Genomic DNA, 19,582 nt, shown 5'->3' with positions numbered 1-19,582 from the left:
CAAAAAACCCTTTAAAAAAATGTTTTCTAGAAATCTGCTTGTTACTTCAGAACTTTCTCCTTTGCCACTACAAAACTCTGAGCATTTACCCCATGAAACTTGCATCTTACCTTGAGTAGATGAGTGAAGCCCATTTTACCTTAAGGAAAAAAAAGGAGGGGGAAAAAAAAAAGAAAACATTCTACCTCTTGAGCTAGTGTTTCTCCTCTTATGCTACTGACTTTTTAAATCAGTGGGTGTGAAGCAAGATGCTCTTTCAGGAGAAGCAGTAAGAGCTATGTGGTTAATTAGGGAGGGACTTTTTCCCCTGCTGTGGTGTGGAAACATGGGCAACAGCTCCAAATCTTACTCTCTGAAGTAGAGTTGAGCAATTAAAACCAGACTGAAACAGGATTTGGTACTGCTTAAGCAGCTTAGAGAGAATTTGAACTTCTTCCCCAAACAGAGGTGAAATTTCTGCAGTTAACCAGATGAGGTGGAGCTGAGCGTTGCCTGCCCTCCCCGTACTAGTGGTAATGTTTCATATTCGTTACCTTACTCTTAGCTGGTCATTACTAAGATGTTCACAGATCCTCTGTAGCGGGACACTGGGGTTTAAAAACATAGAACAGTTATCTCAACTGTCATATTACCTAGTGCTCTGAAAATTACTACCATCAGTACTACCATGACACTGTAAGTCTTTGGCATCTATTTAATATGACAGCAAAACATGGTAAAGAAAAATGTTTGAATGACTTCTTGTATGAACATTTCTTATAACTTATATATGTCCTAAATACTTTAAATTGTTTCATAGTCTTAAAATCAACTTTAATACTATTCATTCAGATGTTTTCAAAAACAGATAATTAGAGCTTTTGCAGTAGCTAAATACTGCCAGGTCCAACTTTGGGGAGGCGGGGGGGCAGGGGGACACGCGTAGTCCTGGAATTAAACACAGGTCAAGCACGTTCTTTTGTCGACCCCCAAACCTCTTGAACTTGCACTGTTTGAAAAGTAAGCATAACTTCATCTGAACTTGATGGCTTTTAAAAAGTAGCCAGGAATCCTGCATATAGTGTGGCATCGCCTAGCAACAGGACTATTTTGTAATTTTAGTCTTACTTTATTACATTGAAGTTGTGGCCAAACCCGGTTCTGCTGTGCAGGCGGAACAAGTTGTTATCTGAAGCCGTAGCGATTTAGGGGCAACAAAATGTTTTACTCTATATCTTTACCTAGGAATGATGGGTATTTCTTAGTGCCTGTGGCTGAGAAAGCCCTGTAACTTTAATGCTGATGCAGATCCATTTTATTCACCCTGATTCTTGTTTGTGTTTCTTCTTGGTGTGAAAACCATCTCCAGCAGCGGCTGCTTTTCTATTGGGTGCATGGACAAGTCATTGTTTTTCTGGACGTTGTTAAGGCCTCTTCCTTTCATTGTCTGTACTCTGCACCGTCTCAGAAGAGTCACCAGAATTGCTTTCATCATTACCATGGCAATAAACTTTCCTACGCAGCCCCGAGGGCCGAATCCAAATGGTTGGAAATAGCGTGAAGGAACCTGCACAGAACATGAGGAATAAACTTTAAGACAGATTTTTCTTCATGACAGTAGCCAAAATTATGGTGGAAATTGGTAGTAAATATATTCTGAAAAACTTCTGGAAAGAATCTCTTAGGGGCAATTCCTTCTTCCCTTTACACTGAACAGCTCTCCCACCCAAGTCAGGCCGAAATTCAGAGACACCGACAGCAGGTATGCCATTTTAAATGCTGAGGTAGCAGGGAATGTAAAGTTAAGCAGTTGAATTCTGGCCATGTATTTCAGTCCATTCATCCTGTGAAATACAGGGATTTTACCACAAGCTGTAAAATGGAGTGAAGCTTTTGCTTTTTAATAGACGTTAAAGTTCATTTTAAAACTTCTTCAGAAAATGTTCATTATAAAGCTCATAAATGTCTGAGATACAGGCTGATGCCTTGTCTAAAGATAATTATAAAGCCATACACCTACTACAATTGTCATTAAAAAGCTAGTGTTCCTGAGAATTAATTTGTCATAAAATGTAACGTTGAAAATTTTATTTGATATCTAATAGAGAGATAACACTTAAAATGACTGTCTCCTGACCTATGAACTGAAATGTGAAATGCAGGATTCCCAAAAGTGTTGAAGAATGCACAGCCAGCTTCTGCTGCTTTCATTGACATCGAATACACCAGTTATCCAAAACAGTCCCAACAGCATGAATAGCACTGCTAATAAGGTACAAAGGTACTTGTTATGAGTAAGAAAAAGCAAGTCTGGCTATAAACAAATTATTTTTCTTCATCTGTGCAGCTTTCTTCTTAAAAAGTAAGATATTAGCTGTGTTCTGACTTCCTATTTAACCCAAGAACAGAGTAGAAAAGGTTGCTTTATATTAAATTATCTAGAAAAAAGTGTCCTTTTTTTCTCATTTTCAGACTGAGAAAAATGTTTTCTGTTTAAATTTTTTTCAAATAAACTGAGCTGTAATTTTTGAAAAATGATAGGTAAATACAAGTGTTTATAATACAGAGCAAGTACAGCAGCTGGCAGTACAGCACAATGCCAAATGCACATCCTGGGAAAACAGAGAAACGTTTAGATTCTAACAATGCCATCTTATCATAAATAATGGTGTGGATCGCTACTCGCTTAGAGAACTGTGTGAAAATGGTGCCTGCTAGAATAATTATGTGGCAAACAGAATGCATCAAGTCAGATAGAAAATGTGTGGTTAAGTATTTGGTCAAGGGGAAATATTTTTAGTAGCAAAGTGTACTTATAAAATAAGCAAGAAATCCGTTTTGGTAGAAATACTTAGACTGAAAATAATGGGTGGCAAAATGGAAACTATTCACAGTGAATAGTTGTTTCAATAAACTTAATCACTTTCGCTCTTCTTGAATTTTCTACAGTGACTTTCTTGAGCTGTTGTTTTTAATCCTGTGTGCAGAGTTTGCTATGGGTAATCAACCAGCAGTTTAGAAATGTTAACCAGGCAGTCTAGTGCGCTCATTTGTGTGTGTGGCATACGTGGTACTCCTAGATTTTTTGATAGGAAAAATGTAAAACTTAAGGGTGTGCTTCTGGCTTGAAGATTCATATCTTTTGCTTCTTTATTTTCTTAATTATTTCTTCAGGTGTTTTTACTGGTAAGCCCATTTTTGGTGTATCAAAGTGGGTCATCTATTTATTTCTTTAAAACTGAAATTACTGTCCGTGGATGATTATGTGTGCAGCTGCTACATCTCAAAAGCAAAAAGTTTTGCCAGGTAGTAACATCATTTCCTAACTTTTTTAGGTAGGCAAAATGAGAACTATGACAGCTGTAGAAAACATTAACCCTTTATCTTTGACCCCATTCAACTTTAATATTTGACAAGCCACTAGAAAATGTAAGAGAGCGCTTGCATACCAGGAAAATGTGTGCATCTATGACAGTGGGCATCGGTTGGCGGGTGGTGAGCAATTGCATCATGCATCACTTGCTTTGTATATTATTTTTATTTTATTTTATTTCAATTATTAAACTATTTTTATCTCAACCCATGAGTTTTTTCACTTCTACTCTTCTGATTCTCTCCCCTATCCCACGGGGGGGGGGGGGGGGCGGGCGGGGGGGGGGGGGGCAGGGAGTGAGCGAGCGAGCGGCTGTGTAGTGCTCAGTTGCCGACTGAGGGTTAAACCATGAGACATAGTAAGGCTAACATTCTGCAGTTGAGATTCCCTTTGTAGAACTAAGTTGATTATGCCCTCCACTCTTGCATGGCTATTTATTTCAGAGATCTTTCTAATTCCCTCACAGGAGTGCTAACCAAACCTTAATATGTCCTGTTTTGTGCTCTCTGTCACAGTATCTTCTGCTTCCATCTGCACTGGTTAAACAGTCAAAACCAAGGAGTCAAACGTGCCATAGGATCAGTCTATTTTCTTTCAATACAGTTTTTTAATCTCTCCAGGTGATTGTTACTGAACAAATATAGTTTTGCAAAACAATGTGTTTAATCGGTAATCGGAAAAGCAGAGGTCTAAATGAAAGTAAATAATCTGAAGGATGATTTACAATAGTAGGGGATTCCAAGTAGGGAAAAAAGTTCCCATATTGTTTTTGATACAGGACTCAGTAATGTAGACTAAAGAAAATTCTAGTTCTTTTGGGAGTTACGTTCTAACTTAAATTGAAATGCTGTGCTGAACTGGGACTGAATTACTCCACATTTGCAGCTTTGAGTTGGTTAAAACTTAGGATTTCCATTTTGGTCTATGAAAGATTTTTATTTAGGAATTAAAAAAAAAAAGAGAATAAAATGGATGCTAGATTCTCAGTCTCCCGGGAGTTACTATACTGAGAATCCTCACGTGGCCTCAGCTCTGTGTGGTACTGCTTGCGTGGCTCTAGCTCCCTAAAGCCTCTCTATTTTGTACAATGTCAGGGGATATAATGGGAAAGATGTGTGTGTCTTTAAAAATTCTGATTAACTTTGTCATCAAAACTAAGATGTCTGGGAAAACTTTGTTTTCAATATCATAATTATTTTCTAATTAAAAGGCACTTTGATAGGAAAATATCTGCCCAGCTTTAATAATAGTAATAAGCAGGATGCATAGCTAACTAGGTACTTAGACAAAGGGAAAACAGTCTTATGGTCTCAAAGTTCTAGATCAGAATAAGAGGAAGATACATTGTCAATAAATACCACCCAATTTCCTGTAAGAAATAAGACAGAAAACTTACATTTTTCTCAAAATTTTCAAGAGAGAACTCATTCGGCTTTGGGAAGAATTCAAGCTTATGCATACGTCCGATATTGAGAATAATGTTTGTCCCCTTTTTCACAGGATAGCCATCAATTACATCATCTTGTAAAGCTTTTCGCATGATCAAGTCCACAACTGGCTGGTATCTCATGCTCTCATAAATAAAATTCTCCACGATTTTTAAGTTTGGCATGTCATCGCTCTGTATGTCTCTGTCACCTTGAGGAAGAAAACAGATGGTGAGAAAGTTGGTTATGAATTTAATAGCTTCATCGTACAAATACCAAAACATTTTTGGAAGATTCTCAGTTCCTGAAATGGTAGGAAGGATCCAACAGCTTCCAAGTAGTTTTATGTAGCCTTACACATTTGGGAAATCTGGTACGTTGTTCATCAGCGTAAACCCTAGTTTATTAATTCATGATCTTCTCACCTTGTCTTCCTCTTAATATATTATGAGTCTTTGTTCTGCTTTCTTGTCAATGACAAAACTCTGAAAGTCCTTCCCTGACTTCTGTGTGACTGAGAGCAACAAGACGCAACAAAGAAATCTTCTGAGAGCTGACAGCAAATGGAACCTGGGAGCAGTCTGCAGGTGGGAGGTAACTTTGTAGGGACCTTAAATTTTCACCACGTGATTGAGTTTGGCTGGATGTACAGCTAGGTCCTACTGTGGCCTGACTGTTTCCGCTGCCGTGAGTAACTTCGTCCTGGCTTGATTCCATCAGCAACAGTACCAATGCCACGATGTACTGCCAGTGGGAGCCTTACTTTAACTTTCAAGCCACAAGCAGTTCAAGAACTACAGGCTGACCACTGCAGTGGTAGGTTTTCAAGATAAAAGGCAGCTTTGCTACCCCAGTTGGCCATTTGCTTGAGAAAAAGGCAAAAACATTCTGCTGCCTTAGAAATCAAGGCTATCAGAAAGGAATAGGGAAGATGAATAAGTGAGTACTCAACTCTCATGAGAACAATAAAATAAGGTTTATTAAAAGTACCTTAGAAAAAGAGTAACTGATTTGTTACACACTTTCCAGTGTTTAACTGACCAGAAATAAATGTTGAATAAGATTAAATTAGTTTTTATTAGTTCAGTGTCAGGCTTTGAATGAAGTCTAGAGAAAGGGAAGAATACAAATTTGGAATATCTTGATTGTGTTTTGAATAGTTAGTAATTAGTATTTAAAGAGGAGACCAGTTTGATATCAAAATGGATGACAGCAGAATATAATTTTAATTTTCTCTAATCTTTCCCTTCTGCAGTCATAGTGAAACTTAGACAGGCTCTGTATATACACAGAGAAATATTGGTGATTAGAAGTATTTGAAATGAGTGTCCCCTTTTGCTATTTCAAGGCAAATGGAAGATAATTTCAATGGAAGTTATAAGGTGAGTGCTGATTTGCACCGCTGTTGCTGAGGAGTGAGTATAGTGCATTCTTTCTAATAGATTGTCAATTCTGATGATTCCTATTTGAATTTATCTCACAAATTGCTCATCTTCTTTCATTTGATCTTGAATAAAATCTTTTATATATAATGGTAGCTCATATATTTTTACGGAAAATGCTTCTGTTAGAAGAAAATACTTAGAATTTTCAGCCTTTGAATAATCAAAATTAGATCACTGCTGAAGCACAATTATATTCCCACATCACTGACTTTGCAGCTCCTGCTTACCCATAACGGTTTCAATTTCTCTCATCATCTCCTCTTCCACTGTGGGGTGCTCTGCAATCAGTATTAGCATAAAGAAGAGAGTCACAGACAGAGTATCAGGAGCAGCAATCATCATCTCCAGCACGCACTGGTTCACGTTCTCGGCAGTCAGATCCCCTCTGTTCTGAAAAAATTGGAAATGTTGGGGAGAACGTTGATTGTTGAACTCTGATGCCAACAAAGGTCCTATAGCAGTAGAATGGGAAGGACCTAGAATATCTGCTTTAAACAAAAGTAAAAATCTTGACAGTCTTTCTACCTCATATGCTAAGTAGTATTTGGTTTTTGTCTTTCAGAGAAAAACAGAAAGCTCATGTTTTGATGGGTGTGTATTATCTTACGGAAAAGCGAGAGTTTGTTCTTAGCTCAGATTCTTATTGATCTATTGCCTTTCCTCACACAGTTTGTGAGCTGTCGGAGAATATACAAGATAGGATATACATAGCATTTGAAGCCTTTGCAGACAAAAGGCAATACATCAAGATAAAATTCAGGGGTTAGGGGAAAACTGGAGGACGTTCAGGCATGGATGCAAGAATTTTAAGGATGTTGTTTAAGCCGTGAAAAAAATCAGGCGAGCAGCTGTTCCCCAAAATGCAACTATTCAATGTTTGAATTGCTGTTAGGGACTCCCCAGAACCCAGTAATTTGTATCTCTTTATGATGACACGACTTTTGGGTGGATACATGAAGTTTGAGTTGCAAAGCCTGTGTTGTTAGTGACAGGAGAATGTCAGAAAAATCAGTGTTAGCTGTATTTTGAGTACATTGCCAATACCTGTGCAAAAATCAACTGGGATGCAAAATCCATGTGTTCGTCCAGCTTTTCAACAGTGGAAAGCATTTGTCGTTTCTGTTCTATTAAAATTTCCATTGCTCCTTTCAGATCCTTGCTGAAAAGAGAGATAAAATCCAACATATTGATAAATGTCTGCAGACTTTTAGTATTCAATAGGATGTGATTAGAAACATAAAGATTATACCTATAAAAACATCTAAGAATGGCAGAAGTTAAGTATTCCTAAAAGTAGTTACATGGTTCTCTGCAAAAGCAGTAACACTAAGGGAAGGCATATTTTCTTAAGTAACTGCTTGTTAGTTTGGACTGAAATCGTACTCTCTTTTTGTAGGATAGACTGAAAAGGATGAAACTCTGTATTTCCTATTGATGAATAGAGTTTTTAAAGATTTAGTAACATTTCCAAAGAATTTGTTTATTTCCTTCTATTTTATTAGTAATAAAATGAACTTAGAGAACATGAGGGATAACTCAGAAAAATGTAGATAAATATTAGAAAAATTGTAGTATCTTGATGGTAGAGTTGATCTAAATTTTCATATTTAAACAGTCAGCAATACTGTGTCAACAGTTTGTATTTCAGTAGTGGAAAAAAGCAAGGTCCAACAGTTTTTATAATTTTATTTGGGATTTTCAAACAGCTATAGATTTGAAGGCAATTTTTTTTTTAAAGGATTTGGAAAAGTTTTTGACTGAAATCCTCAGGCTTTCCATTTGTGTTTCTTATTGTTGGGATAGAGAATTTGACTGGGTTTGTAGGGGTAAATGCCTTTAAAACTTCAAACCTGGTAAAGTTCTCATTATTTATAACTTTTTTTTTTTAAATGTATTAGAAATAGCAAATGGTCCTTTTTGCCAACTTTATCAAAACAGCATCAGAAGTCATCATATCCTGGGGTGGTGCTTCTCATTGCTTTAAGTCCAGCAATCTTTATCTTTTTTTCTTTTTTTTTTTGCAGTAGAAACTTATGAATATGTCCGTTTTAATGGGATTGCTTTTGAAACATCAATATTTGCCCACAGGGGCTTTCTAGTAATAACTGGGCCACCACAGTTAGCTGTTATTAGAATCACAGAATAAAGCAGTAATCGGTACCATAATACAACTGGCAAGGAAATGTTAGAGAAGGTAAATCCTGTGTCTAGCTCATAAGAGTTGTCAGTTACTTTAGATGAACCTCCATCTTTCCCTTAAAGCCTGTATGTTACATAGCACTATCAAAACAGTTTATTACACATTCTTCGTAAGTAGCAGTTTTTCTCACTAGATGGAATCCATATCCAAAATGAACAAACTGATTGCCAGTTCTTTTTATAGCCAGTCCTCTTTTGGCAGAAGACAGCAAATGAGATCATAAAAAATAGAGGAGGCGTTTCATATTTTTGCAAAGAGGAAGATGGCAAAACATATTTGTTACTTATTTAGGAAGAAAAATCCTTGAAATGGATTATCATGCTGAGCACCGAGTTTTAACTCAAACATGAGTCGCCGACTCAAAAATGCACGTTGAGGGCACCAATGAATAGAATCATGCTCAGGGGTTAACTCTTCTGGGACACAGCGCCATGGATGTAGACAGGCTTTCTTGTTTTGATGAACTGTAGCCTACTATTTGACTGTCCTCGACTAGATAGCAAATGTCACTTCACCCCCCCATAGGATGGCTTTTCCTTGTCTGTTTGAACCAAACCAGCGATTTAAATTTAGTTTCTCATTTGAGCTGGCGTTAACTAATATTTTGGTGAGTAAACTAGGGCTGAATAGACAAGGGCTTTAAATCGTCCCCTGAGATCAGCCGCTTGTAGCATCAGTGGCAAATCTTGTTCTGTTGCTATCTTGGGTCTGCAGACGGGGGACTTCAGCCAGCCACCTTTGCAAGTTTCACAATTTATGTTCTAAAAGGCAGAGGAAAACATCAAGGAAGATCTCCTTCTGAGAAAGAGTGCATCTTATGCAAATGATTTGTAAAACTGTTGATACTTACACTGCCTCTTCATATTTCTTGCACAGCCAAGAAATCTTAAAAAAGATGTCGGGCTTTAATAAAAGTGCTTGCCAAGCATCAAAGTAGTTCTGAATCTTAAGTACAATGGCACTTTCTGAAAATAAATGTTAACAAAAAGTAGTATAAAATATAAACCTCAATAGTCAAATAACACAAATGCTTCAGAAAAATTAAGAGTAAGGCCCTGTTCCCTACTCTGACTAAGTTCACGGGAATTTGATAAACAATTGGGTTTAACATGTAGACGGCATTAGGAAACATGTGTAGCACACTGTAGAAAAGGTATAGATCTTTGCAAAACCTCTTGGTAGCTAGCTAAAAGGAGGTAGTGGTGTGTCAACCACAGCCAGCCAAATAGTCTCCCACAGGAGAGCAGAAGCAGAACTCTTGCAGCATATTGAAATGGGATAATTTATACATCACGATAATGTTATTTCTGTCATACGGCTTTGAGGGTGAAGAAATCACAGAAGACAAATTGTCAGGTGAACTTTTCAAGGCAATCATTTAGTTTGGTGGAAAGATTTTTGGATTCTTACATGCATGTAATATTGGGATTGTACCAACTCTGCATAAAATCTCTTTAAATGGTACTATTATTAAGGTGAGTGTGACAAGCTAAATGCATATTTTTGGTCATATAAAATTCTCTTTTATAACTAAAATGACTCATAAATCAATTTCAATTAATTATACGGTGATACAAGAGTCTGCTCTTGCTCTGTTTTCTGAAACAAAACTGCTGAGTGGTGTCAATGAGTTTTCCTTGGACGTGCACTTTAGATGCATCATAACGTATAAAAATAAAGCTGATAGTACCATCCAGAGGTATCCCGAGAAAAAGCTTGTTAGATGTGTCAAGCATGATCCGTCTCATAAGATTCAACACATTGATGTTTCCTACTTCAGTGGTTACTTCCTCTAGTTTGTCCAGGTGATCAATTGTTGATTCAACACAAATTGCTATCATACGCACAAGACCAGGACCAGACAGAGCTGAAACACATGTGCAAAATGATCAAAAGATTGGTTCACTTGCATACCTTATTTATAACTTATCAGTTGGCGATAACGGTGCCAGTAAAATGTAAAACATTATCGTGTGAGCGACTGGTATAAAATCGTTCTGAAACTTACTGATTTACCATCTTTTGAAAGAAAAATGCAAGCCTTTTGGGTTAAAATGGCAATGAACTCAAAGCCCAAACTTTCCTTGCATCCAGCCACTTTGTATCTCAGACACACGTTTTATGCTAGGTTCATACCACGTTAAGGAAAGATATTTGGCATCATTTGTGCTGCCTTTCTGTGTGGGAGGGTATCCATATCCTCATCTGCGTTACAGGCACCGTGGATCTCCTGTCTCATTTGCTTGCAGCGACACTGAGCGGGGAAGATAGCTTTGGGGATTCGTGGGGAGGACGACGGGAGTTTCTGAAAACGTGACTCCTGAGCCACTCTTAAGCAGCGTGGTAGCTCTGCAGTAAGCTACTGGCAACCTGTAATGTCGCTGTGGACGTACTGAAGCCCAGCCTGGCAGTATGCTGTGTGTGAGCCTACCTTAGCCTGTCCACCTAGGAATAGTGCAGATAGTGTCATGACGGATTTATTGTGTTTTAAGAATTCAAAAGCAGGGGTCAGTTCCATTGCTATGTAATTCGGTGGGATTTTGATAGGCTCCGGCTGGAATGGATTCAGGTAATTTTTGAATGACTTTGGAAATCTTGCCCCAAGTAGTCTATTTAAATTACTTTTCCATACAAGAATTGCTGTAATTGCCTCAAGGACATTATTTTATCAAATATATGTTGAGAGGAATTGTATGTTTGTAATCGAGAAGAGAGGAGGTCTGTTTTGTAAATAGAGAGAACTGGTAGTTCTAGGAATAAGTAGAAAAATAATTTTTTTTTTCCTGCCATCTTCAACCAGTACAAAGCTGCTGATATTTTTCAATAGCAAAATCATGTAGGAAAGGCCCAAGTGTCTCATAGGAGCACAGATATATCAACAAAATAATATAGAAAATTTAAACCATCAGATAATTAATTTCTTTTAGGTGCTGCTTTACTTTCTTTTTCAGGTTCTGGAATCACGTCACAAACTACTGCAGTCTCAGCTGGTGAGAATATTTTCTGAACTCTAGAGCCTGCAGAACAAGTGTGGCAGTTTTGTTAGGAAGGCTGTGAGATCATTGGAAGTAGCTAATTCTAACGATATGCAAATACTGAAAATTTTCAATTTGTGGAAAGAAGGTGAATCAAAAAATTGCAGACTCATAAAATAGTAACGCTGGAGTTTGTTTATGTAATTTCCTATTTGATTTCAACCTAGTGATATTAATTGCTTCAATCTTTTTCTCTGTTACTACATTGATTCCTAGCTTATTAAAGGGATTAATAAATAGTTCTGCTGTGCAGATCTTAGTTAATTTTGAAACTAAAGCACTTCCTTTTTTTCCATTAGAACAAGACAGAAAAGTCTTTGAACTCAGTGCAGGCTGGGGTAGGAACGACCAACTACACTTATGGAAGTGCTGGTTGAGCTAACGTAAATGCTGGACTTGAAATGTAAAAACATTTAAAAACATGGCTTGTGGGCATCATTTAATTTTGTTTTAATTGGATGAGATTAAGAATCTGCAAAACTACTTCAGGACCATTTGAAATAGCATACCAACCAGGAAAAGTGTGAAAGAACATGTGCAAGAAAATATTTCTATGGGATATTATAAAGAGAACTGATTTCTGTAATTTAAGTATGCAAAGGATGAACAGCATTTCAGAAAAGAGAGTCTGCGTGCTACAGTGATGCAGTGTATTAATGCACACTGATTTACCTTTGGTGAAAAAGGGTCGAATTTCTTTCCAGTGTGCTGGGTTGTTATTAAATATGATCCCATTTTCATACATGCCGATGCACTGTAATCCAAGCTTGCTCCCAAATCGCGAAACATAATGCCAGTGTTTCATTACATGGAACACACTTGAGGATCTGGGAAAGAAACGGGGGGAGAAAAAAGCCCAAAACAAAAATGCTGTTTCATAGATTGTACATAGAATTTTTATCCTGACGTTTTATAGTTGCTCTGAAGTGCTGACTCGCATTCTCAATTTAGCAGGAAGTACAATGCTTGACGTTAATTGTTGTTCCTTTTACATAATTAAAAAACTTGATGATAAATGCCTTCAGAATGTATATTAGAGCAATAATGTATTCCGTTCAGACTTAAAACTATTTTTCAGTTAAAGTGCAAATGGTTACCAGAAGATTTTAATCTGAATAGTGCGTATATATAGAAACATGTAGATATATGATACACTCAGGCAATGGCAAATGTCAGATATTTCAGAAGATGACGTGTAAAATATTTGGCAATTGATAATTTCATCATGATGTGTATTAAATTACAGCTATACTGTAGCTATTTGGTCATTCCCAGACACGTACAGAAAGCATAAATATACATGCATCACTTAAATATGCAGCATCATAATATGATGATATGTGTGGGATAAATATTCCTAAATAGAAATGTTAAGGAAATCTGCGATATGTCTAATGCTTTTTACAGCTGACAAGGCTTATTTACACGTGCTGGCAAACAGGTTGTGACCAGCGTTATTGCTCTAAGATACAATTTCCTTTAGAGGGAGCTAGCGTTTTAGAAATGTTGGCGTGATGAAAACCTGATCAAATGAAATCCAACAAAAAGGAAGAAAATCAGAACAAAGGTTGAAACAAAACAATACGCTACTTTCTTTATCACGTAGCATACTCTGTGGACCAAATCCCAGACTTCTTACACGGGTTAGTTTATTTTTTCAGTCAGGCGAAGTAAATGGGACTTTTGCTATTGCGTTCAGCAGTGCTGGGTTTTCACCATAGTTTTGCGTGACCGGAGTGTTAACAGTGAGATGCTGTATGGTACAAATAGACTAACATGGACTAAGGATTGGAGTTAAAACAGGGAGGGGTGTGTCTGCAGGTCCAACCTTCCAAGGAACTCGGCATATTCTCTTTTCTACACTTCCCCACATTTGCTCTCTCTTCTGATTTCCTTAAAGTTTTTCTGCACGTCAAGGAACATCATCTGTATTTTCATGAACACGAAAAGATGGTGTTGAATTATGACAGCTGTCCCCAGGAATGGAAAGCTGCAGGAGGCTCATTTTGCTTCCCTCCATTCCACACATCTACACAGGAGACGCACGATAATGTTTTAAGGAAGGATTTTGACAATATGACCTTGTATAAACAGATTTTCCTTATGAAACCATTTCATGAAGTCCTCCAAAAAACATCATCTCTTGTAACCAAGACTGCAAGTCTTCTCTTTGTGCATTAGCATCTCAGTATGGTTAGATTTGATGGTAAGGATTCAGATGACATTCGTGGAAATAGTATACTTTTACAGAATTCGAGTTATGTTTAGTTTTGCAATGAATTTATGATCCACTGAAAACTTTTTTCTACATTGTTGTTTAAAACAAAAAACCAAACCCTAAGTACTAGTGCTCTAGGTACTGTCAATGTTTTTAAGCAAAAAAAAAAAAAAAAAAGTCTGAAAAGTGATGTATTGACTGTAAAGTCTGATGCAGCTGTAGCATTGTTTATCAGCACTCCTGGTTTGTCTCTGATGAATTGGTAGTACAGAAAGTGGAAGACAGCAATAAGAGTTCATAGCATTTTACGTTATCAAAGCATTATAGCACAGTAGTTGATATTTATAACACCTATGTAGGGCAGGAATGTAAACAGTTTTCCTGTCATGATTACCTCTTTTTACAGAGGTAAGAACAGACAGAGATGAAGCTGACTTGCTTCACGTGGCAAATCCTGTGATAGTCCTCTATACTACATTGTCTTTCAAAAGCTTTTAGATAATGAATGCTGAGTACGGATTGATGGATATTGCTAATAAAAAGGTTGTGATTCTTTATTGATTACACATGGTAAACAATTTACTACTTTTTTTTTCATGGCAAAACTCATAAGCCTCCAGAAGATCCAATGTAAGAAGAAAGCAACCATCCACTGGAGCTAATAAAATGATAGGCTGCAGTTTAGCATTATGTTTAATACTGTGTATAATCGAAGTCTATGAGTAATCCCATTAATTGGAGTGGAATTACTCCTACTCTTATAATGCTGCATTTGCTTAATTAACTTGCTGAATTGGAGCCATAATGTTCAAGCATTGCTCCCCTTTTAAGGAGAAACTTAAGAACATAGTAAACTAAAACTTGGCTTAATCCTGCATTGCAGTCAGTCTAGGTTCCTGTATGTAATCCTACTATTAAATGGAATAGTAAGAGAGATGGTAAACATTTTTTTTTTTTTTTTTTAGGATTGAGCCACAGTGCTTAATCTTCCTTTCCACGAAGAAAATGAGAGAATTCACATAGACTTCAATAGTAGAACCTTTTTAAAGAAACAAAAGATTAGAAAAAGGTCTGTGAACCACAGGAAGTAAAAGGTTTGTTAGGATAACTTTTGAAAATAATAACAACTTCGATTCTACTTTAGAAGAAAAAGTAGCAAAGAGGTGGTAAAAATATGAAAAAGCTCTTCATGTTATTAAGGATAGAAAATAAGGATTTACTTGCTAATTATAAATGTTTCTTCACCGCTGATCCAAACTCTGACAAATTCTCCATATGTCTTATTGTAGTAGTTGCAGGCGTTACCTACTCCCATCCAGAGAAATCTCCCATGCGAAATGAGGGGACCGATTCCCATACAGTATCCCGGCCCTAAGAAATAGGGTAAGAAAAGTGTGGTCTCAGCAGTGCTCACTGACAAGAACATACCCTTTTGAAATGAGCGTTTTAACATGACGGTCAAGGTCTGCATTGGGCCCTTCACATATACGATCCCATTCTGAAATTCTGTCTTAGGGAAACTTGCATCTGCGTTGTTGAAGCCTCTCTTAATATCTGTGGAAGCCCATAGTCCTTTCAATGTACGTACAACTAGTGACATTCATTACCTCTTTGTACAACTTCAAATTGCTGCTTTGAGATTGCTTACGTTTGGAGGGACAGTGGCTAGATACCAGAAAGAAGGAATGATCTAGAGAAAATGCATACGGCTTATTAATTTGTGGTTTTAACAAATCCTTTGAGTGGTTTTTGTGTTGAAATGTCATAGTAACATCTACAAAAGTCAATATCCTTTTGACGTAATTAAATGTAATTAATTACACTTCTCTTAAAGTCATTAATACTAGAGTGAGAAAACATATTTAAAGGAAAAAGTATTTTTACTGCTGTGAACTTATGAAAACATGATTAAGTAGGAGCTAAGAATGGATTAATAAGCATTTAGTCAACAAAGTTCTCAACTAAATCCTTCCACTGTAACTCAGCACCAAATTTCCCTCTTAGAACAAAAAAGAGAAAGTGGCGACAGCAGGAGAGAATTTGCCTCTCATTACTTTTTAAAGGATGTTTCCTTCTTCAGGGAAAGCTTAATTTGCCCCTTTTGTCTGTAAAACATAAATCTAACCCCATAAAACAAAACAAATCGAGTACTTACAAAACTTTTGTACACTGTTTAAAAATGTAGAAGTTGCTTACGGCTCCACCGTTTACTAATAGGAATCGCAAGAACCCAGATTATTTAAATACCTGTAAACTTAAAGCATATTAATTTAGTTCTATCTTCTTGTTGATCCATTCAAGCATTCAGATAGAATGCATAACCTTCTGTGAATACTTTCCCCTGTTCCCTAACTTTGGAAGAGTTTTAGCATATTGAAGGATGTTTGGCAAGGATCTCTTCTCAGAATTTCCTTCAGGTGCCACTGTATTGGTTTAGGATTATTCCTGTCAAACACCTTCGTGAGATGTGTACGCTGTTCTCATTCATGCGGTAGGTCATTGCATTGCAGCTAATGAAAAATAGGCTGAATCAGTAATGTCTACCATAAGCCCCCAAAACATTACAGAAGGGGCCTCTGAAAGGGGAACTGTTTGATGTTCTCTCATGGAGGGTCTTCAGTGCCAAACATGGAGAGAAAAATTGATAATTACTAAAATCTGAATAATTTCCTAGGTAATAGTTTGTTTCTAGTAAAGACAATTTGGAAAGCTTTAAACTTAAAATATGTAAAAAGTAGTTTATAATGCACATGAAAATATGAACTTCTAGAGTTTGTAAAATGGTATTGTATCTTTCTAACATATACATAATAAAGCAGAAAACTAAATGTTGTATATTTATATAGCCAAGCCAGGGTTATTATGGGAGTTCTGAGGTTAAATAGAGCCTGCTTTCTTTCAGTTATTTTAAAAAGCTGTATTATTTAAACTGAGTCTTAGTAAATTTTGTTGGCATACAATCATTATTCAGCATTACTTTCTCACTTAAATTTCAGAAACAAACAAAAAACATACTCTGACAGCTTTTAGGTGATACTATAGCTAAAGTTAATTTACCTGGTATTGATGAAGTTTCTTCGTGATTCCATATTAGAAACAGAAAGCACATGAGAATGAGTATGGGCACTGTGGCCACTGGCATCGTCTCTGGTACTAGGCTGGTGATGTTGTAGTGCATTGGATTCAGCGTTTCCAGTACCATCTTTTCCGAGAGATTCTGCTTTGCTTTAGAGAGAGAGAGAGAGAAAGAGGCAAGAGGCAGAGTTTTTCAAAGCTCAGCAATCTATCCAGCTTTAGTCGTACCTCTCAACCCCTTTGTAGGTCTTGTAAATGAGCAAATTAGCTCTTGAGGTAGCTTTATTTTATAATGAGAGTGACTGCCTGGACTGCTTGCCAGGACAAGCTACATCACAGGTCGAAACAGACATGCAGCAGACGCTCTTTTTTTTCTTGGAAATAACAAAGCTTTTCTGACCTTGATATTGAGGCATAGTTTTGGATACTTTGGCTGACAGACCTCTTATCTCTGATACCGACTTGGCTGCCAAGACTGAGGTTTACTCCTTGCAAATTTCTAACCAAAACACAAGAAGTGATACTTTCAGCACATGTGGAAGCACTGAATGAGTTCACTCGCAAGCTTTTATCTCTGTTACTCAGCCTTTTTCCTTCCTGCATGCCTGTAGTGCCAGAGTCCTTGAATTTCCAGAATAACTACATTAGTTTTTCATGATGCAGATAGAGTGTACCCCAGGTTTTTGTCTGAAACAATGTATTATGTTTTTTTTTTTATTGTCAACCTTTGAGTGTAGTATAATATGTTGCATTTCTTTATGGTTCTCTTGCTAAATACTTTGAAAAATATAGTGTATGCCATACTGAATAGGATCATGGATTGTCTGGTACCATATTTTTCCTCAGGCAGTAACCAGCGCTTGGCACAGGAAAGAAAAACCAAGCAAATGGACAGGTCTGTTTTGCATAGGGGGAGTAGAAGGATTCCTTCGAAGTAGTTTTGCATGTTCTTGACTTTAAGTCATAAAATATGAGAGGTGATTGTACCTGAGAAGGAAGATGTTATTCTGTGAATGAGAACTCGTATAACCACAGAAAGACACTGCTTGCATCTGCACAGTAATTTATTAATAAAACACCTTCTTAATCCTGCTCTGACAATAATTAAGAATAGATTTGCTTCCTTCCTGCGACAGTATTTCAAAATTGAAGGATGAATCTACTTAACAGTAAGATTTTGTTACTGTTTGCTTTCAGCAAGTACTTTCTGGTTTATCTTGTGCTTTGGTCTCACATTGCAGAAGAAAGTACAGCTTACTTTGTAGTACCTGTCAGTGCTATGATTATATTAAACTAAGCCAAGAATGTCATAGATGCTTTCTAGATAGTAAGAAGGTCGGTATTCATGGTTGAAGTAGAAAATGCATAGAGTACAGGCAAAACACTGGGGAAGGGAGCAAGCAGTGGCTCAAAACCTTGCAGGTGCATGCAATGCTCCAGTATTTTGGGGAATTGCTATGCAAGGCTTCTGGTATTGCTGTGATCCAAAATGACCGTGACACAATTCGCCAGGTGACCTTTTAGAAACACGCGTGCTATTCCAACAGCTAGCAGCTCACCTCTTATGAGAGTGTCCGTGTGCGTATCACATCTTGTACGCGTTCAACTGTTGTACTGTCTTGCATGTTGTGAAAAATGGTTTTGTAATCACAAGCATTTTTTAATCATGTGATGGTATTTATTAGTTTCACTAGTGTACTGTTGCACACTAATGATGTTTGTTCAGTACAAGTAAAAATGCTAGCTTTAAATTTCCTTGAGTACTATTCGTTACGACAATAAAAGCATGCCTGCACGCATATACAAATACCTTTATTAGTTTCAGTCCCTTTCACTATATGAGCGTACAGCATTATAGAAGGAAATAACTACACTTAGGGCATATAGTTTCACTTTTTTGTTGCTTTGTCTCTGGATATGGATTAACTTCATCTTTGTACTCCGTTGCCACAGATAAGCTCTGATGTTCGTTGTTTTATGTTGGTTTTTTTAATCTCCAAAACATTCTGGCATGTCTGTACAGTAGTTTCTCTGCCTCATATTCCCTATGACGAGAAGTATGTAGGTGGTTATGCATTTGGGTGCTGTGAAATAAACACACCTATATGTACAAACATGTACCTATGAATATTATCTCTGTAGGTAAAGCCCTGCTAGAGTTCAAGGTGCTGGTATCTCTGCACGGTGCACTTTGCAAGCATGAGTCTCCCCCTTTTATTTTCTAAAAATCAACCCTGAGTTTCGATCTTGCTCAGTTCTTAGTTACTCACAGCTAAAGCTTGTCTTTGTATTGACAGAGGAACGGAGGCAGGTTTCTATCTTTTCAAAATATACAGATTGTAATGGATTAGGTTTTAGGTTCTAGACTACCCCAACTTCATAATTTTATAATTTATTAGTAAAAGAATAAAATCTTTCTTGCTGTGCCATGATATTCAATACATCAGTGTGCACCTTGCTTTTACATTTATAATTTTTATATCCTGGATCATGCTCTCGTGTAGATAAGGCGCTGTATTAAATTTGAATCCTTTTTATACTCTTGAACTGATCTGAAGCAGTCTGTCTTTTAGTCGAAGTGGCTCCTCAAGCTCTTAAAACAAACAACGGATATTTCTTGTATTGAGAAGTTCTTTGCCTCATTTCGATGAGTATGATCCAAGCAGACTTTCAGGGTTTGCATTTCTATTGCTTTTTTCATTGCAAGAGCCAATTGGACCATGAAAATTTCACCTTAAAAATATTTCAGCTGAACTGCTTGTCCTGCTTGTACCTATTGTATTTTTTTTAAGAATTGTCCATGAGGTAAATCGCTCCTAATAAAACCTCA

General features: G+C 37.0%; 1 protein-coding gene across 1 annotated transcript; it reads right to left on the bottom strand.

Annotated features, from left to right (window-relative positions):
- Positions 1 to 1,223: 1,223 nt before the first annotated feature.
- On the bottom strand, positions 1,224 to 16,968 carry LOC103922757 (aromatase). Its single transcript, XM_009330957.1, has 9 exons — positions 16,735 to 16,968; positions 14,898 to 15,048; positions 12,132 to 12,286; positions 10,115 to 10,291; positions 9,275 to 9,389; positions 7,269 to 7,383; positions 6,452 to 6,614; positions 4,749 to 4,990; positions 1,224 to 1,546 (listed from the first exon to the last, which is right to left on the bottom strand). Exons 1-9 carry the CDS (start codon positions 16,877 to 16,879, stop codon positions 1,295 to 1,297), a joined length of 1,515 nt encoding a protein of 504 aa, XP_009329232.1. The 5' UTR covers positions 16,880 to 16,968; the 3' UTR covers positions 1,224 to 1,294.
- Between the last annotated feature and the right edge of the window lie 2,614 nt (positions 16,969 to 19,582).

The sequence above is a fragment of the Pygoscelis adeliae genome, unplaced genomic scaffold (genome assembly GCF_000699105.1).
Source record: "Pygoscelis adeliae isolate BGI_AS28 unplaced genomic scaffold, ASM69910v1 Scaffold318, whole genome shotgun sequence".
Taxonomy (NCBI): Eukaryota; Metazoa; Chordata; class Aves; order Sphenisciformes; family Spheniscidae; genus Pygoscelis; species Pygoscelis adeliae.
The sequence above is the reverse complement of the archived record's forward strand: the minus strand, read 5'-3'. Positions and strand labels throughout refer to the sequence as shown.

What these genes read in the sequence shown, in the direction of transcription:
- LOC103922757 (XM_009330957.1), bottom strand. Translation starts at nt 16,879, where the DNA reads ATGGTACTGGAAACGCTGAATCCAATGCACTACAACATCACCAGCCTA. An exon ending in AGAAACTTCATCAATACCAG is followed by an intron (nt 15,049 to 16,734) that starts GTAAATTAACTT and finishes CCTATTTCTTAG; the next exon opens with GGCCGGGATACTGTATGGGA. An exon ending in CCCAGTTGATTTTTGCACAG is followed by an intron (nt 6,615 to 7,268) that starts GTATTGGCAATG and finishes CAATTTTTTCAG; the next exon opens with AACAGAGGGGATCTGACTGC.